General features: G+C 41.0%; 2 protein-coding genes across 3 annotated transcripts in view; one reads left to right on the top strand and one right to left on the bottom strand.

Annotated features, from left to right (window-relative positions):
- Positions 1 to 2,764: 2,764 nt before the first annotated feature.
- On the bottom strand, positions 2,765 to 16,182 carry PEX12 (peroxisomal biogenesis factor 12). The gene is made up of 4 exons (XM_089676604.1): positions 15,822 to 16,182; positions 15,498 to 15,686; positions 10,869 to 11,401; positions 2,765 to 7,026 (listed from the first exon to the last, which is right to left on the bottom strand). The coding sequence occupies exons 2-4, from the start codon at positions 15,618 to 15,620 to the stop codon at positions 6,639 to 6,641; spliced, it is 1,044 nt and encodes a 347-aa protein (XP_089532730.1). The 5' UTR covers positions 15,621 to 15,686; positions 15,822 to 16,182; the 3' UTR covers positions 2,765 to 6,638.
- A 198-nt stretch (positions 16,183 to 16,380) lies between these two features.
- The window catches only part of AP2B1 (adaptor related protein complex 2 subunit beta 1), a 148,455-nt gene continuing 148,225 nt past the window's right edge, over positions 16,381 to 16,610 (top strand). For both annotated transcript variants that reach the window (XM_089676606.1, XM_089676605.1), the window contains exon 1: positions 16,381 to 16,525. The gene's annotated coding sequence lies outside the window, so the exon portion shown is untranslated. The remainder of the gene's footprint in view (positions 16,526 to 16,610) is intronic.

The raw sequence follows: 16,610 nt of genomic DNA, 5'->3' as shown, positions 1-16,610 counted from the left end.
TGATGGGCAAATTGGCCGATCTTTTGTTGTTAAAAAAATGGCTGGTTTTCGACCCATCTATAGCCTGCATAAAAAGTCAGTTAAATTAATTCTTTATCTTTTGTTGGCGGCGAGAATTACTATAGCTAGACGTTGGAGACAGTCAACAATTCCGCTAGACTTGGTCAAACAGAAACTTAATTGGATTATGATTAATGATAAACTTACTAGTATCATTAACAATAATACCTCTAAATGTGAGCACACATGGCAGCCATGGATTAAGCATATCTCTGTTATTTAATGGACTTTTGGCTGGCCCTCTCTTTCCCAATTTATTCTTTACCCTCTTTTGATTCTTTTATTTTTGGTTTCTCTATTTTTGTTATATGATACTGCCCGCACCTATTTGATTGATGGAATAATTGCTTAAACTCGACTATACCCTATTGGGGTTTCTGGTTTATTGTCTACTGCATTATTGGTCGATGTATTATTCTGTGCCTATATATTCCATGATTCTGATTGTTTTGCTACAACTCATCATGTGGGTGGGTTATGTTTTCTATATACTGTGTCTACAGATTTTCAATTGAAATATAAAGGCTTTTTACCCCTTCTCGCCAACGTCACACAAATATGTGGCCTTGCAGAACTGGGCTTTTTTTCCCATGGGGGTCACATATTTGCGTACCTGTCTTTGTGCTGGGAGTGCACCGCACAAAGATCGGGGTGTCACTGAGAGCCCTGGGTCCCGCGACCCCCAATTCCGGGTCACATGGCTGCTGTGATAGCCTCTGATTGGCTATCACAGTGATGAGTCACTGTGAAGCCTGCCCCCTTGGTTTTTTTTTTCCTTTCTGAATGGAGAAGAGAGATACTTTTTTTTTTTTTTATATCTCTGCAAGGAGACAAAGATAAGAAAATATTAAAAAAAAAAAAATCTAGATCAAGGTTTGATCTAGTTCAGTGCCAGGGTTAGTGTTTGGGTAAAGGACAGGATTTTTATTTGTTTATTTTTTTAAAATTGGTATCAGTGTCTGTGTTTTTAGGTAAAAAAAACAAAACCCCAAAAAGCAATATGCGCACTATTGTTTCTGGGCTGTAGTACAGGTACAAACAACATACACATATATGGTATCGCTGTGATTGTCAAGAGCTGGAAAATGTATTTTGGGTTGTTCTTTGGTGGTAGGTTATGGTAGTAACAAGAAACACACAGCTAAAATTTAAAACAAAAAAAAAATATTTTTTTTACTATTTTGGGCCAGTTTTCCCTTTGATAAAGAAAAAAAAAAATCCAGGAGATATCAATTACCATTTACCACCAAATGAAAGCCCAATTTGTCCTGAAAAAAAAAAGCAAGGTATAATTCACTTGGATATACAAAGTAGTTGTGATATGTACGGTTTTACTAACACGTCAAAGTTGTAACATTTTACTTAGGCTTTAAGATTTGTTTTACCCCTAGGCGTGAAGGGGTTAATAAAGCTTGTTGTAAGCACTGCTCTTATGCAAGCTGTTTCTTGTCTGAACAAGGCCTTAGCCATTGCTCTTCCCACTGTTTGTTGTTTCAAGTAAGCAGTTTCCCCACCCATATGCTGTGCTGCACATGCAGGAGTGATTAACTTTGCTTGGTTGCACAAGGCTATAATGAAATAAGGTATGGCTAAACATACATAATAGGTGAATATTCCAACTGTGATAGAAACATTTATATCACTTTTAGGTTTTTACATGAGTCCAAAGTCAAAAACAAAAAAATAAATAAAAAAACAAAAGTCCCACACCAGGGTGTGGGTCAAAAACAATAGTGCATAATCTTCTGGTGCCAAATAAAGTGCTCCATGCAGATCTTTTGTGCTCCACCACCATAAGACAATATATTGCACTGGTGTGGGACTATTTTTGTTGTTGACCTTGGACTCGCTAATTTAACACTTTGAGGTTTTTACAGGATTCCATCACAGCTGGAATATTGTTCACCTATTATGTATGTTTAGCCATACCTTATTTAATTATAGCCTTGTTCAACCAAGCATAATCAATCACTCCTGCATGTGCAGCACAGCATATGGGTGGGGAAACTGCTTACTTGAAACAACAGACAGTAGGAAGATTAATGGCTAAGGCCCTGTTCGGACAAGAAACAGCTTGCACAGGAGCTAACTGGAGGAGAGGTTGCTCATCAACCATGCCTTGTCTGCCATAAATTAACATAGTTAGTGTTGTCATATATTACAGGGATGAGGAGTGATTATTTACACACTAGAGTATGGATACCGTATTAAACAATTCTCAAAAAAAAAAAGTGACGTTTCCCACCAGAATTGAACAAGAATGTGCTCTGCATTTCTGTGCAATGCAATTTTAAGCCCATTCATCTGAATGGGCTGAAAAATAACACCAAAAGTATGCATGCAGTTCATCCGGATTGCATGGTACTGCAATCTGGTGCAGGCAAACACTACATTGAGATGTTATTAGGAACATAATGACACTTGCAGCATATTGTACACCAAATGTAGTTTGGGAACTTGCACAGATTGCAGGTTTCCCGCACCACAAACAGGCACAAGAGCAAGAACTAAAGGATAAGTGTCAGAGTAGCCCATCCCGCCATCTAACTCGCCCACCATCTTATTAACGTCTTTTAAAATAAGCAAGCTGGCCATAGAAAGATCAAAATCCGACCTTTTAAGCAGGGAATGGCCAAATTTCAATCCGTCTATGCCATCTTATATATAGCGCATCAACTACATAGAAAACAATGCAAATGTGAAATTATTTTACAAATAAAACTTTATTAGTGCAAATGTATTGTTACAGTGCTGATAATTTGTAAATCTATTCGAACCTAAAGTCGATTGGGAAAGTATTTGGGGAAAAAATTATGTAAAAGAAAAAAGAAAAAAAAAAAAAAAGTGGTGGTAATTAAAACCAAGCATACTGAGAAGCCTTGCAAGGATATCAAGGATGTGAGGCCTACTTTCACCATATTAGAAGACATGCATCTACTGCAGGATCTTCCAGTTATATTTGCACAAATCCTGAAGATTGGAGTGATGCCTATAGCAACCAAATTCCAGTGGTCTTTCTATACCGATTAAAACAAATCTTTGACCAACTTGCAATTTTTTTTCCTTCAGCCTGTCACATTATATGCGGTGGGTGGCATTTATGTTTTTGATTCAATGCACAAGTGCTTTAACAATAGGATTCTGTAGGGAAAAGCTAAATTATTGTCATATCAGTACAAACTTCTGCCTATTCTCTGCAGCCAAATATTGCTAACAATCATACAGCCATATATTCTTCAGTAGTTACAAAAGGAAATAAAGTCCACTCCGTAAGAGCCAAACACTTTTTTCTAAACCCAGATATTACCTTGTAATAGTAGCAGTGACAGCACAAGGCCTGCTTAGAGCTGTGGGTGGGATGAAGGAGCTCCATCCACTAAAGGCTACTAGCATAACAATTCAGCTTTCAGTTTACAGTATGACCAGAGATACATTAGCATGGTCACTAAAGTATCACAACCTCGAAGATATCCCAGCAATCAGTATACAAGTCCATGGGGCCCATTATGTTCAATACCGTGGTCATTATCAGGCATTGTACATGTAAAGATATTGCTTTTATGGCTATGTCCATGCATTGTTTTTAGGAAAATTTTGTGATGCAACACATCATATATTACATCACACTGATCTGGGTGCAGTCAGCCACAATCATAGGAAGAAACTGATTGGTTCCTATACCATTCATTAAAACACTTTAATTCATAAGGGTGACTTTCAACAAATTTGAAGGTGCACTACCCACCTCCACCACTGCAAGTGTTAATGCTGATCTCCAGCTTTTAGTAATGTTTAAATAGTTGGGACCAAGCTCTCAGATATGCATGAACTGTATGTAGTCCCAGCTACATACTGTACAATGCTGTGTTCGGTCAGTGGGATTGGAAGTTTCTGTCCCACACCTGAAAAAAAAAAAAAAAAAAAAAAAAAAAAAAAAAAAGTGTATTGGGTTGAGTGCTGCTCAGTCATTGACGAGCTCTCTGAATTGGAGTCAGAGATGGTACTGTCGTTTGCTCATCTCTGCCTCAGCCAATCAGAAGAAGCCTTGTATTCATTCTGAAAATACAAAGCTCCCTGTGAATGGCCGAGGAGCGCTCAGTCCAATTCAATTTTGTTCTGGGCATGGTACAAGAAGTCTTCCCGATCCTGCTGCCAGAAGATGGTATTGTATACTGTATGACTAAGCCAAGTCTACATACAATGCAAAGCACTGTTGCATCTGTTAATTAAGTAAATAGTTCATTTGGACCAGCTCGGTCCAAACAAACTATGTAAACTAGCTAGGGATCAGCTATCCCGGTATCTAAACGCCCTAAAACGTAATACATTGCAGCTTACTAGTCCTTGGATGATACATAACTCTACTTGTCCCTGGGTAGCTACACTCACTCCTCCACTGTATCGATTGAGGACGCCAGGGTTGCCATACAAGCATGTCTGCAATTGTCCATATCCATTACATGGAGGGGTGATGGGATAAATAGTTTAGACAAGATATATAGGATTGTACTTTCAGCTGACCTCACGGAAAATAACAAGGACACTAAATTTCTAGCAAGATCAACAGGTATTTTCTGTACTAGATGAAAATGTTCTGAGCCTGAAGAAGTTAAACTAATACAGCCACCACATCTAAGGATTGGTAAGTCACAAATATTTCCTTTTTTGGTTTACTTATTCTTCCAATGCTTGTTTTTGTGCAAGGGGTTTAGAGTAAGCACTTATTCCTCCTGGTAGCGGGCATTCTCTGGATGTGTGTGGACCCTGGCCATCTTCATGAACAATGCAGGGCTGCTGGTGATCCACCACAGTGTTAGTTTTTCAGCCACCCCAAGCCGAGCTTTGAATATCCAGGTCATTTCCATGCAACAGTGAAAAAAAAAAATCAATATGTTAACTCCCTTTTAAGAGTAGAGTGTCACATTAGTCCTACTGTATCGCCATCAAGTCCATTAGTGTTTTATACTATGTCCACTTGGATGAGAACAGCAAGAAAAAAAAAAAAAGACTGATGAAAGGGTTAAAACTTCATTGCTGTGTCCCCAGTGGAAGTTCTAATCTCACTTTATATTGCTGGAACAGGAGAATAGAGTAATAAAAACATGACAGACATGACTTAAAAACTAGTGGAAGGGGTGATGCGATTACTAGTATTAAAGGGCAATTTCAAACAAGTAACACACAGGCCAGCCAATATTGTAGAAGGACCAGAACACTATAATATCACATTACTGACATATTTGAGCTGATTTACTATAGGAGTTGATGATCACAACTTGAGTATTCACTTAAGTTATCCCATCACACAACAAGCATCTGCACATTAAATTAAAAGTGAACAGGAATTTGGTTTTCACACGATTGAAAAACTGAAGTGAGTATTCACACAATGTGTTGAGTGAAGATCCTCAATGAAGTCTGTTAGTTTATGAATATTAATCAGTCCGTGTATATGCCCTCTTCCCTCTACTTTTATACAACCAATGTGTGAGATGGTCACTTGTTATAATTGTATATACGGTTTTGCCACCAGCACATTTAACATGAACACACGAGACAATAAAATCTAAACACTGCTTATTTTAGCTGTTACATTAGGTGACCCTAAAGCTGGCCAGACAGAAGGACTTTATTTAGATTGTTTTATATGGATAACATCCATTATCTGCACTTCTTTTCATGTTTTGCCATTTTCCCCCAAATGCCGTAATTTCAGGCTCTGTGCCATCAAAAAAAAAAAAAAAAAAAAAAACCCAGCGTGAAGTTGACTTTTTTTTTTTAGATCCTTTGTACCCTTTATAGTTACACGGTGTGCAACACAATTGCACGGATAATGTTCACACTGCTTAACAATCTTCCTCTGCATAATGGACAATCTAACTTCTATGTGAACATATATAAAAAAGAAATCTAATTAGGTATCATTTGTAGATTGGATTTTTGTTACAGATGTATTTTAAGAAGAAGCATTATAACAAGTTTCCCCTTGATCAAAAAAAAAAAAAAAAAAAAAAAACCCCCAACAAACCTGCTTCCTATTATCAATAATAATTTTTTGACAGATCACTCTATTTTAAAGAAGAAATCTAATCTTAAACCTGCTACCACCCCATTCTAAGTCCTATAGTAACAAGCCTGTTTAGGAAATATCTGTATACTTACCTATTCCCTGGGTGCTCTGGTCCAGTCACATGCTAGGCTCCCAGTGCTTCAGGGTAGAGGAGGGACCCATTGTAAGCTAGGTATTGCAGCCATTGTCAGAAATCCTATAGTAAGCTAGGTATTGCAACCATTGTCAGCAATTTCTCCTCTTCCCAGAAGCCAGCCTCGGGAGCCAATCTTGTAGGCCTGAGTGCATCTCCTAGGGAATAGGTAAGTATACACATCTTATCTCTACAGGCTAGTTAGTATAAGAATTAGTATGGGGGTGGGAGCAGATTTAAGATTAAAATAGGTTTAGACTGGACTTCTACTTTAAGTTTCTGAAATAATTTTTTTTAAACAGTAGTCGCTACATTTTGTTATCGTCCCCCAATTCCTCTGGGCCACATATAAATCTGCAGTCCAAATTGTAATACTTAACCATCAGGTGTATAGAGTCGGATTAGATGCTGCAGCTCTGTCGGATAGCCACTAACTGGGCAGCGTTGGTGATTTTTTACAAAATAATAAGCACACCTGTAGCAAAAGACATAGCCTGAGGTGCCAAGAGCAGTGTCATTAACCCGCACTTTACGACAGAGTGGGCACACTGTCTTTAGCTTGGGCAGAAGAGGGGAGTATGTTTCCAGGTCGAAGTGGACAGGTGGAGAAGGAGCAGGCAGGGAGCTTAGAGATTTGAGTGTATCTTGGTTTTCTGCTGAGTACCACCACTCAAGGAACTGCAGGAAGAAGACACCCAATGACAAGCTGGAAGACAGAGTCACAGATACACCACCAAGGACTTTCTTCAGAATGTTGCCCACACTGGAAAAAACAAACAAACAAAAAAATAAGTCAAAAGTTACGACAGGATGAGAGCATGGACAATGTTGGCAGTGAGCTGCCATTAATCGGTACCGGATTAAGATATCAAGTATTGTGGGATTAAGCATTTCCTCTGCATTATGCTGGGTCACAGGAGATTCTAAAGGCGGCACTTTTGGCCAATCGAATGCTTGCCAATTACCAGGTCCAAGAGTGTAATCTGAGCCAAACAGCTCAATACTCACTTCCAACTGTTTAACTCCTGATCTCACTATACATGAGGTTTAAAATTTCCATGCAGCTCTGACTGGTGGTTAAAGGAACTTGTTAGTAATGACACCTAAAGCAGAACTAAACTCAATTTAACAGTTTCCCAAAACAGGTACTTTCAAGGCACTGTCTGAGTGCACTCAGCCTAACCCCATGGTGTCAATGGCTCTGCACATGAAATTGGAGGTCATTGGTACAATATTTTTCTGACTGCATATTGACTTTGGTGCCTCAGCTAGGCTTTAAAATACACCAAGTATTGTCTACAGTAAAGAATATGCAGAAGCTCTTCTACATAATTAACAGCTCAGGAAAGAGGCTTCCTAGATCACCAAAATACAGGAGTGGGTTGATTTGGCCGCTATAGCTATACCCGACTGAAAAAGTAAAAGCAGGTAAGATACCTTTTGTTCAAATGACAAATATAACTGATGGTAATTTGCTAGCTAGTGGAAATCAGAGCATCATGGTTTTTTGTTTTGCTTTTGTTTGTTTTTTTTATACATACAAAGTTTTTCTGGCTGAAAACAAATGGTGCATGGGAGAAATGAACATTTTAGTGTTCAAGTGTAAAAATATCCACTGGTAGAATATGCAAACTAGGCAAACAAACAGATATTGGGGGATTTGCTGTTGGGAAGAATCAGGCAGGCATATTGTCCAAACAGACCAGAGGAATTTGTACTGTTCACTAACAGCAGCCTGGAAATCATGACCTAGGATTAGTTGCATTAATTTTAATATAAAAAGTTTTATTATTCCTTATTTACACTTCACAAGGGCACAGTTTTAAAAAGATCTTTGTGACACCAAGGCCCCCATTCAGGTCTTGAGCTAGCAGGAACTAGGGATCCCACTCGTGATTTTTAAAGCTCGACATACATGTGTTTCTGCATGTCGCACATAGGGCAGCCCATTTACTTTGCGGTGTCAGAAATGGAAGCAATACATAGGCCAATGGATGACCTCTGGAGCCTGAGAACAAACATTTCCAGGGAATAAACTACTACTACCATGCAGGTCTCCTACACATCTGTCAGTATATCCGCTTGCCCGTACGGGAAAGCAGAAACTGACAGGAAGAATCACAGCACCGTGTTGGTTCATTGAAAACTACAAGCAGACAGCCGCTAAGGCTCTAGGGACTTGCAGTTTACTCATTCACAGAACACTGTGAATGAATGACGTGGCTGTGTGAGCAGAGCCCCACACAGCTGCGCCGTTTTCAAATATAACAGCTAGTATAGGGCACATGTTCCCAAAAGTGAGTGTATCCTTTAAATCACATCACAATCGCCTGTACATGCGACTTCTGTGAGCTTCCACTGAAGTCTCTAGAGCCAAAATCATGCTAGAATCGCACCAAGGTAGTAAAAGAACCTTTCCCAAAATTTCTCGGTACTCAATCTGATATAAACAGCCACTATTGAAAGCAATGTGATATCCATTGTCTTGCAATTCTGTGTGACTCAAGTTGCATCTGAAATCTCATTACTGAGAACAAGGCCTAGTGCTTTGCAGGGGAGAGCCAAACGTTAATTAGATCTGACAGAGATACAAACAGGCAGATCAGTTAAAGCGGAGTTCCACTCACTCTGTAAAAAAAAAATAAAAGTCAGCAGCTGCAAAAACTGAAGCTACTGACTTTTAAAAAAAAACAGCCACTCACCTGTTCCACGATCCCACGGTGCCCCCGCCACAGCCCATTTCACCAGCCAGCCTGTATTCCAAGCGCCGGCATCTTCGGTGTGGGCACCCAATGTGACTGCTTGCAGCTTCACAGCCATGTGCCCACTGCGAATGTGAGAGTAGCGCTGCTCTTCCTGAATGGCCCTGTTGTCTTCTTGGACCTGTCACGTGTCCCACAAGACTATGGGGAGGGAGGGTAAAAGGACAATTTCCGCTTCTGATCGCAGTGGAAGTGGGAGCGGGTACCTGTCAATTTTGGGTACCCTCTCCCCAAAGGTGCCAATCCTTAATGGGGAGCAGGGGACCAATCTTTAATGCAGAACTTCCCCTTTTGGGTGGAACTCTGCTTTAACAGAGATCCTCATGCAGTCTTTCAACATATTAGTACTTCAACATTTGTGATGCAACACAAACGAGATGGCAAGACATGCACTAGATGCTGTGACCCAAAACAGGAAGTTACTTGGAGTAGGGAAAAGCTAAGTGAATGAATACATGGTGATAGAGGAATCATACAGGAAATAGAACTACCCTAGGATCTCAGCTCAGTGAAGAGTGAGAATGGTCATGTGATTGTGAATTCTTGGTTTCAGAGCCGGCGGGGACAGCTACAGCATCAGATCAATGCTGCAGCCATCTATGCGAGTATGCAGGTTTATTTTTTTCTATTCTCACACTCCTCCTTTAAAGCAACAAAAAGCATGCATTTGAAAGTGTATAATACCTTAAGGTTACCAGTGCTTAGATGTAGCATATTCTTTCATGTTTCAGCCAGATTATCCTACCTGTAAACACTTTGTTTTGTGCGACAAGGCTTTCATACCATGAAGCATCATACAGAGAAGCAACATTGTCAACCTAAGACAGATCTACAAAAACCTCTCCAATCTTCCCTTCTTAATAATATAGTGGATAGTGGTCTGTAGTGCTCATAGATAGTTGGCTTGGGATAGTTGGGAATGTTAGGCTCCTGTCTCACAAACATTCCTATCTGGTCCGACTGTCCATTTTTCAGGCAGATCCGATCGGAACCTCCATTCTCTATGGAGCGGCAGGTGTAAACTGACATGCATCCATTTACACCCACCGACATCCAATCCGATAAAAACAGATGGATGGAGATCCGTTCCTCTCCCGATCACATGGAAGTTGGGTGGAAATGGATAGGCATTCTGTTTACATCTGACCGCTCAAAGAGGAGAGCGGGCTGTGTCTTTGTCCTCTGCATAAGTGGAGCAGATGGCAGCCGAAGTCCGCCCTGTGTGAAAGAGCTATGAGTGATAAGAGTACTACAGAGGCAGAAAGCACAGGAAGTTATCAGCTGAAAATATTTCTGTGACGATCCACAAGTATTTTTTGCACTTACTGAACAGATAACAAAATGCTTTCAATGGTGTTTTAACTGACCAAATAAGTTAATTGTTATGATTTACAATTAAGTTTCCATAGGCTATTGAACTGACTCCGACTCTTTTCTTACTGGCCAGTAGTACATTTTACCAACAGACTTTGAGAGCCAAAGCACCTCTGTAGATCTGTCATCTCCCACCAGAGAAGCAGTAAAGGCAGCAGATATCACCCTGGATAACCACCTGTATTCATGCAGCAGCTAGGCACAAGAAAATCTGGTTTCTATTCTTGGGTTAAAAAAAATTTGTACTGACACTATATTCTTTAGATTGTAAATTCCACGAGCAGGGCTCTCCAATTCCTTCTGTATTGAACTGTATTGTACTGTCCCCCTTATATTGTAAAGCACTGCGTAAACTTTTGTCGCTATATAAATCCTGTATAATAGTAATAATAATACTGCGACAATTCCATAAATGTTATCTGAGGATAAAGGGTTACTTTAAATAAAAATAAAATCAGCCACAACTCACCTCAGTACAGACTTTGTTGGAGTTTTTTGTGGTTGACTATCCATGGCTTGTAGGTCTTCTATAGTCAGTCTAGCAAGCTGCACTCCAGCTAAACTGAGCAGAGGAGAGTGATGCTTTGTATTCCACAGAATGTATCGGAGTTGATAGAACAGAAACCAACCTTCCCATGACAGTTTTACATAAGGGTAGGCTGCCAGAATTGCTTTATAGCATCTTTTGCGGAATGATGTTGTGTTTTGTATAGAATAATCTTCCTCTTCTCGCAGTCTGTTTACTAGTTTCTCTAGCTTCACTCGTAGATAAGGTACCAGCACAAGCAGAAGCAGGGACTTCCAGTATTCTCTCCGTGGCAAGTTATGCTTCCCATTTCTGCCTAACATGGCTATGCGCTTTAGTCCATAGAAGTTCTCAGAGAAAGAAGCGCTCGCCCAAGTCAAATAGTGCTGTTGCAGCAGCAGATCCAGCAGGGTGTAAAGTTCATCAAACCACCTCCAAAGGGGGCCATAACGTGCTGGGTTTGATTCAGCAAGGACCTGTAAAGTTTGACAAGACAAAGCCTTAGTTTGTGTTTTAACAAATCTCTGTGTGTGCCACTAATCTTGCTTGCCTGTTCAAAAAGCTATAATAATAAATAACTAGAAAAGCTACAATTTCTGGGGAAATTGTGTGGAGTGTTCTTGCCTCCACCAGTAGTCTACAACTGTAGTGGTCGGAGTAACTGGGTGGAGTGGCTTGTCACTCTGCTGCCTGCTCACACACCTGGGTTCCTATGGCAACTCACTCTACAGCAAGGGCAGAGAAGAGGGTTAAAAACAAACTGCTCCAACTTGCTCACTTCAAGTACCAAAGAGCTTTATATTGTGAGAATCACAAGACCCAGACCTACATTTTGCTGCATAGTATGTCTCTGAAATATTAAAAATGAAGGCACAGTCGCAATTTAGAAATTGCCCTTCAAATTTGAGGTGGCTAGAGTGGAGTTTCAATGAATGTCAATGGAAGGCGTGAGTTGCGAACAAATGGTCATATTGTGAAAACTTTCAGGACTATGGCTGAGCAGTGGACATTTTTAGTGGCAGCAGGGATAGCTGAGCGTTTTGATATAAGATTTGTGTAGGTGGGCTTGAAAATGAGGGAGTGATGGCAGTTTAGAAATCATGTCCTGATTTTTCTGCTCACACTCTAGTTTTGAACATTCCGCCATTCATTCCTATGGGACCAATTTCACCATAAAAACGCAGATATTTCGTGAACCATTCGGCGAAACGTTCCACAAAGTAATAGCACACCAATCAGGAACAATCCGCACATTTCGGTATATTACTGTCTATGTAGTGTAAAAACTGTGGGAGGAGTTAGGGTGGTAAATTTGGCTATAATAATAAGAATATATATGTGGGATAACAGTAAGTGGTCTTGACATGCAAGAACACTTAAATATGAATAATTGAATGAGAACTGCAGCCTAGGATACCAGGCAAAATACGTTAGAAACTGCCCAAATACAAATGACTAACACAAATTATCTAATAGTTTAAGTTATCACCAGTCAAATATGAAAAGTTGGGAGTGACATCTACTGACACATAGCCCTCATATATACCAGTTTATATCTCATTTACTTCTGGTATGTGGATATTAGGCTCTTGCTGAAATTGTAATAAGGAATACAAATTTTAAAATATATAATAAATCGAAGGTACATGTGATTATTAAACATAAAGTGGAACTAATTTTAATGATTACACAAAACAATGAGGCAGCTTTTATTGCAGAAAACGCATGCAATGTCTCTTCTGCAATAGCAAACACTTACCTGCCTGCTCACAGCCTTTCACTGAATGCACTCTGAGATGAGTTTGCGTGCAAACTTTGCACATTCAGGCTGTGCCAGATTGATAAGCCTGTGCGCATGTACATGATGACATCATTCCATGACTGGCCAATCAAGAGGCCGAAGTAGCCAGGGAAAAGATGACATAACCGCCGCATCACTGGAAGGATAAACCATCCTATCCTTTTCAGCTAAGGAAGTTGCCATGGTGCTGCACATGTGATCAGTCGGGACACCAGCCATTTGTTTGACAGTTTGGTTAAGAGTACAAGCAAATATAACAGTTACATTCTTGGCATGCCTGGAATGTAACGTTTTTTTCAAACTGTAAAATTTATGGGTTTAGTTTTAAATGGGTTAACTTTAAACAGAATGCTCAATTACCAGGTTGTATTTTATGTACAACATTTTAAAATCATCACCTGAATCTTCCTGATCAAAAATATTTCGGTTGATGATTTTCAAATTTTGTACATAAGAGCAACCTGGCAATTGAGCATTCTGTTTAACGGATTATTTTCTTTTGTGGATTTTTTGTAGGGATTGTGACTAACTAGTAGGTCAAATTCAAACACAAATACTTTAGGCATGCTTAGTTCATTTGGAATAAAAGATTCAGTAGGAATGGATTGGAAACCACCACCTTTTGCTACTGTTCCAACATACAGCTCCCAAACGGTCATGAATTAAAATTTTTTTCTCTCAAAGCAAATCAGCAGTAATATGCTGAGGGTTAGGAGGAGCCCTTTTTTACTGCAGCACAGTGGTTTGGTGGTTACCACTTTTGCCCTGCAGCACTGGGGTTTCTGGGCCAAATCCCCATCCAGACACTATCTGTATGGAGTTTGCATGTTCTCCCTTCTTGCATGAATTTCCTCCTGCATCCCAAAGGCATGTTGGTAGGTTAATTGATTCTTGTTTAATCACGTTAATACTTTCCACTTTCACCCCCTTCCTGCCCAGGCCAATTTTCAGCTATCAGAGCTGTCACACTTTGAATGACAATTGTTTGGTCATGCAAAACTGTACCCAATTTTATCATTTTATTCACAAATAGATCTTTCTTTGGTGGTATTTAATCATCACTGGGGTTTTAATTTTTTGCTAAAAAAAAAAAAAAAAAAAAAAACCCCCCACAAAAAAAAAAAAAAAAAAAAAGGCAGTTTTTTTTAGTTTCGGTTTTAAAATTTTGTTGGTCCTTTGTGCTTCATTAAGTCCAGAGTCAACACAGCCGTCTACCAGGAGATTTGGGAGTACTTCATGCTTCCTTCCGCAGATGAGCTTTATGGGTATGCTGACTTCATTTTCCACCAGGACTTGGCACCTTGACCTCTCTGCGGCTTTTGACACGGTTGACCATCCCCTCCTCCTCAAAAAAACTCCACTGTCTTGGCCTCAGAGACTCTGCTCTCGCTTGGTTCTCCTCCTACCTATCGCAGCGCTCCTTCAGTGTTACCTATAACGCTGCCTCCTCCTCTTCACTCCCTCAAGGTTCTGTCCTTGGACCCCTTCTCTTCTCCATCTACACCTCCTCCCTTGGTCACTTGATAAACTCCCATGGCTTTAAGTACCATCTCTATGCTGATGACACACAAATCTATCTTTCTACTCCTCACCTCCCCCCTTTAGTCTCCTCTCGCATTACTAACCGACTAAGTGACATATCGGCATGGATGTCACTCCACTTCCTCAAACTTAATCTTTCCAAAACTGAGCTCTTAGTATTCCCCCCATCCCGCCCCCCTCCCCCAACTTCTCCATCAAGATCAATAACACAATCATCAGTCCCTCCCCTCATGCCAGGGTACTAGGTGTAACCCTAGACTCCCATCTGTCCTTTCAGCCCCAAATCCAATCACTGTCCAAATCTTGTAGACTTCACCTCTGCAACATCTCCAAGATACGGCCGTTCCTAACCTCGGAAACCACTAAGCAACTTATTCACTCCCTTGTTATATCTCGCCTTGACTATTGTAACTCCCTCCTCATTGGTCTACCTAATCGCAGGATATCCCCTTTTCAGTCTATCATGAATGCTGCTGCCAGACTCATTCACCTTACTAACCGCTCTGTATCTGCCACCCCTCTCTGCCAATCCCTCCACTGGCTTCCAATTGCCCAGCAGATAAAATTCAAAACACTAACGTGCAAAGCCGTTTATAGCACTGCCCCTAACTACATCACCGACCTGGTCTCTAAATACCACCCAAACCGTACTCTCTGCTCCTCACAAGACCTCCTACTCTCTAGCTCTCTTGTCTCCTCCTCCCATGCTCGTCTCCAGGATTTCTCACGGGCTTCACCCATCCTCTGGAACTCCCTACCTCAAGCTATCAGGCTATCGCTTACCCTGCTCACTTTTAGGTGCACTCTGAAAACTCATCTCTTCAGGGAAGCCTACCCTGACCCCGGCTAACTACTGAAATCCCCTACTTACCTCTTGTACCACTATCCTCTCCCTCCTAGATTGTAAGCTCCAAGGAGCAGGGCCCTCTAATCCCTCTTGTATTGAACTGTATTGTTACTGTAGTGTCTCCCTCCATAATGTAAAGTGCTGAGCAAACTGTCGGCGCTATATAAGTCCTGTATAATAATTGTATGATAGAGACTGCATTGCTATGTGGCATATTTATGTGCTCTGTCACAGTACAGGGTGGAATGTACCCCGATTAAGTATCTTGGTTTTTTTTAATATACTTATATAAAAAATAAAGATTGTTAAGCTGCAGTATAACACAGTTCTGGTTTTGTGTTTAATACTGCTTTAAGTTCATAGCTTGCCACTTTTCACTTACCTTGATGACATGATGTAAAGCAGGTCTCACTGCTGCCATCAAACTCTCTTGGGCCACCACTTCAAAAATGGTAGGCCTGTCTGCTGTTGCTGAGGTTGTGATGTGGGCGCCACGTTCAGCCATCTTCAAAGTTCAGATGCTTGTCTTGGAAGTACGCAGCTACAAAGTATACCGCTTACCCAATAATCCCTGTAAATATAAAATGAAAACCGTTCAAAAGCTGCGTGTGTCAAATGCACAGAAAAGAGCAAGGCAACAGCACTGCCATCAGTTTCTTTCGGTTTAGAGTCCATACACAGTTGAAATGTGATAGTTCATACTTACTATTTGTAAGTAGGTCAGCTCTGTGCCTTTCCATCTTCATGTCAGCTGCTCCCTGCAGCCACACATCACTCTAGAGCTGCTCCCTGGGGAAGGTATACAGTAAAACACAGGAATAGTAAGCCAGAGGGCATGCTGCATGAGGAAAGATGAAAGGTCAGGTTCACACACGTGTGTGTGCTGATATACCAGCCTGACAGCTCCACAACAGCTGCTGCACATTTGCATTCATCTCAGCTACATCCACCACATCTACTGCTAATCACTGTGTAATAAGCGAACCAGTACAGTAATCTCTGGGCCCTGTGTGTGCTTCTGCTCTCTAAATGCAACCACCAAAACAATCTGCGCCCTCTGGGTTCAGTTACAACCTCTTCTTTACGGGCTTCCGCTGCTTGGAACGCACAGGGACAATAACACAGCAGGACTTCCGGTCTTTGAGACGCACAACCTCCGCCCGGCTCTTGGAACGCATAGCTACAATAACACTGCAAGACTTCCGGCCTTTGAGACGCACAACCTCCGCCCGGCTCTTGGAACGCATTATTGGGACGTATGTCCGGTACTTGGAACGCAGGTGGGTGCATTGGGTGAGGTGCTCGCTGTTTCCGGAGCCGCTGTCTGTGCAGTCGGTTCTGTGCTCCAGGGGCTTGTCTGCTTCCGGCTGCCAGTTCTATCCCGACTGTGATTCGGTGCTGTCCCAGCAGGTGAGTAGGAGGAAGGGAGGGATGTGAGCTTAGCTTGCCTTCCTCACCATTGGAACGAGGAGAAGCTTCAGCCCAGATGTTCCCT

This window comes from Staurois parvus, unplaced genomic scaffold (genome assembly GCF_062004578.1).
Source record: "Staurois parvus isolate SC_StPar_1 unplaced genomic scaffold, SC_StPar_1.0 ptg000172l, whole genome shotgun sequence".
Taxonomy (NCBI): Eukaryota; Metazoa; Chordata; class Amphibia; order Anura; family Ranidae; genus Staurois; species Staurois parvus.
The sequence above is the reverse complement of the archived record's forward strand: the minus strand, read 5'-3'. Positions and strand labels throughout refer to the sequence as shown.

Bases quoted from the DNA above. Each gene is read 5' to 3' on its own strand.
- PEX12 (XM_089676604.1), bottom strand. From the start codon at position 15,620: ATGGCTGAACGTGGCGCCCACATCACAACCTCAGCAACAGCAGACAGG. The intron at 11,402-15,497 runs GTAAGTGAAAAG...CAAACTTTACAG, and splicing joins CTTTACATCATGTCATCAAG to GTCCTTGCTGAATCAAACCC. The intron at 7,027-10,868 runs GTGAGTTGTGGC...TGTTTTTTCCAG, and splicing joins CCAACAAAGTCTGTACTGAG to TGTGGGCAACATTCTGAAGA.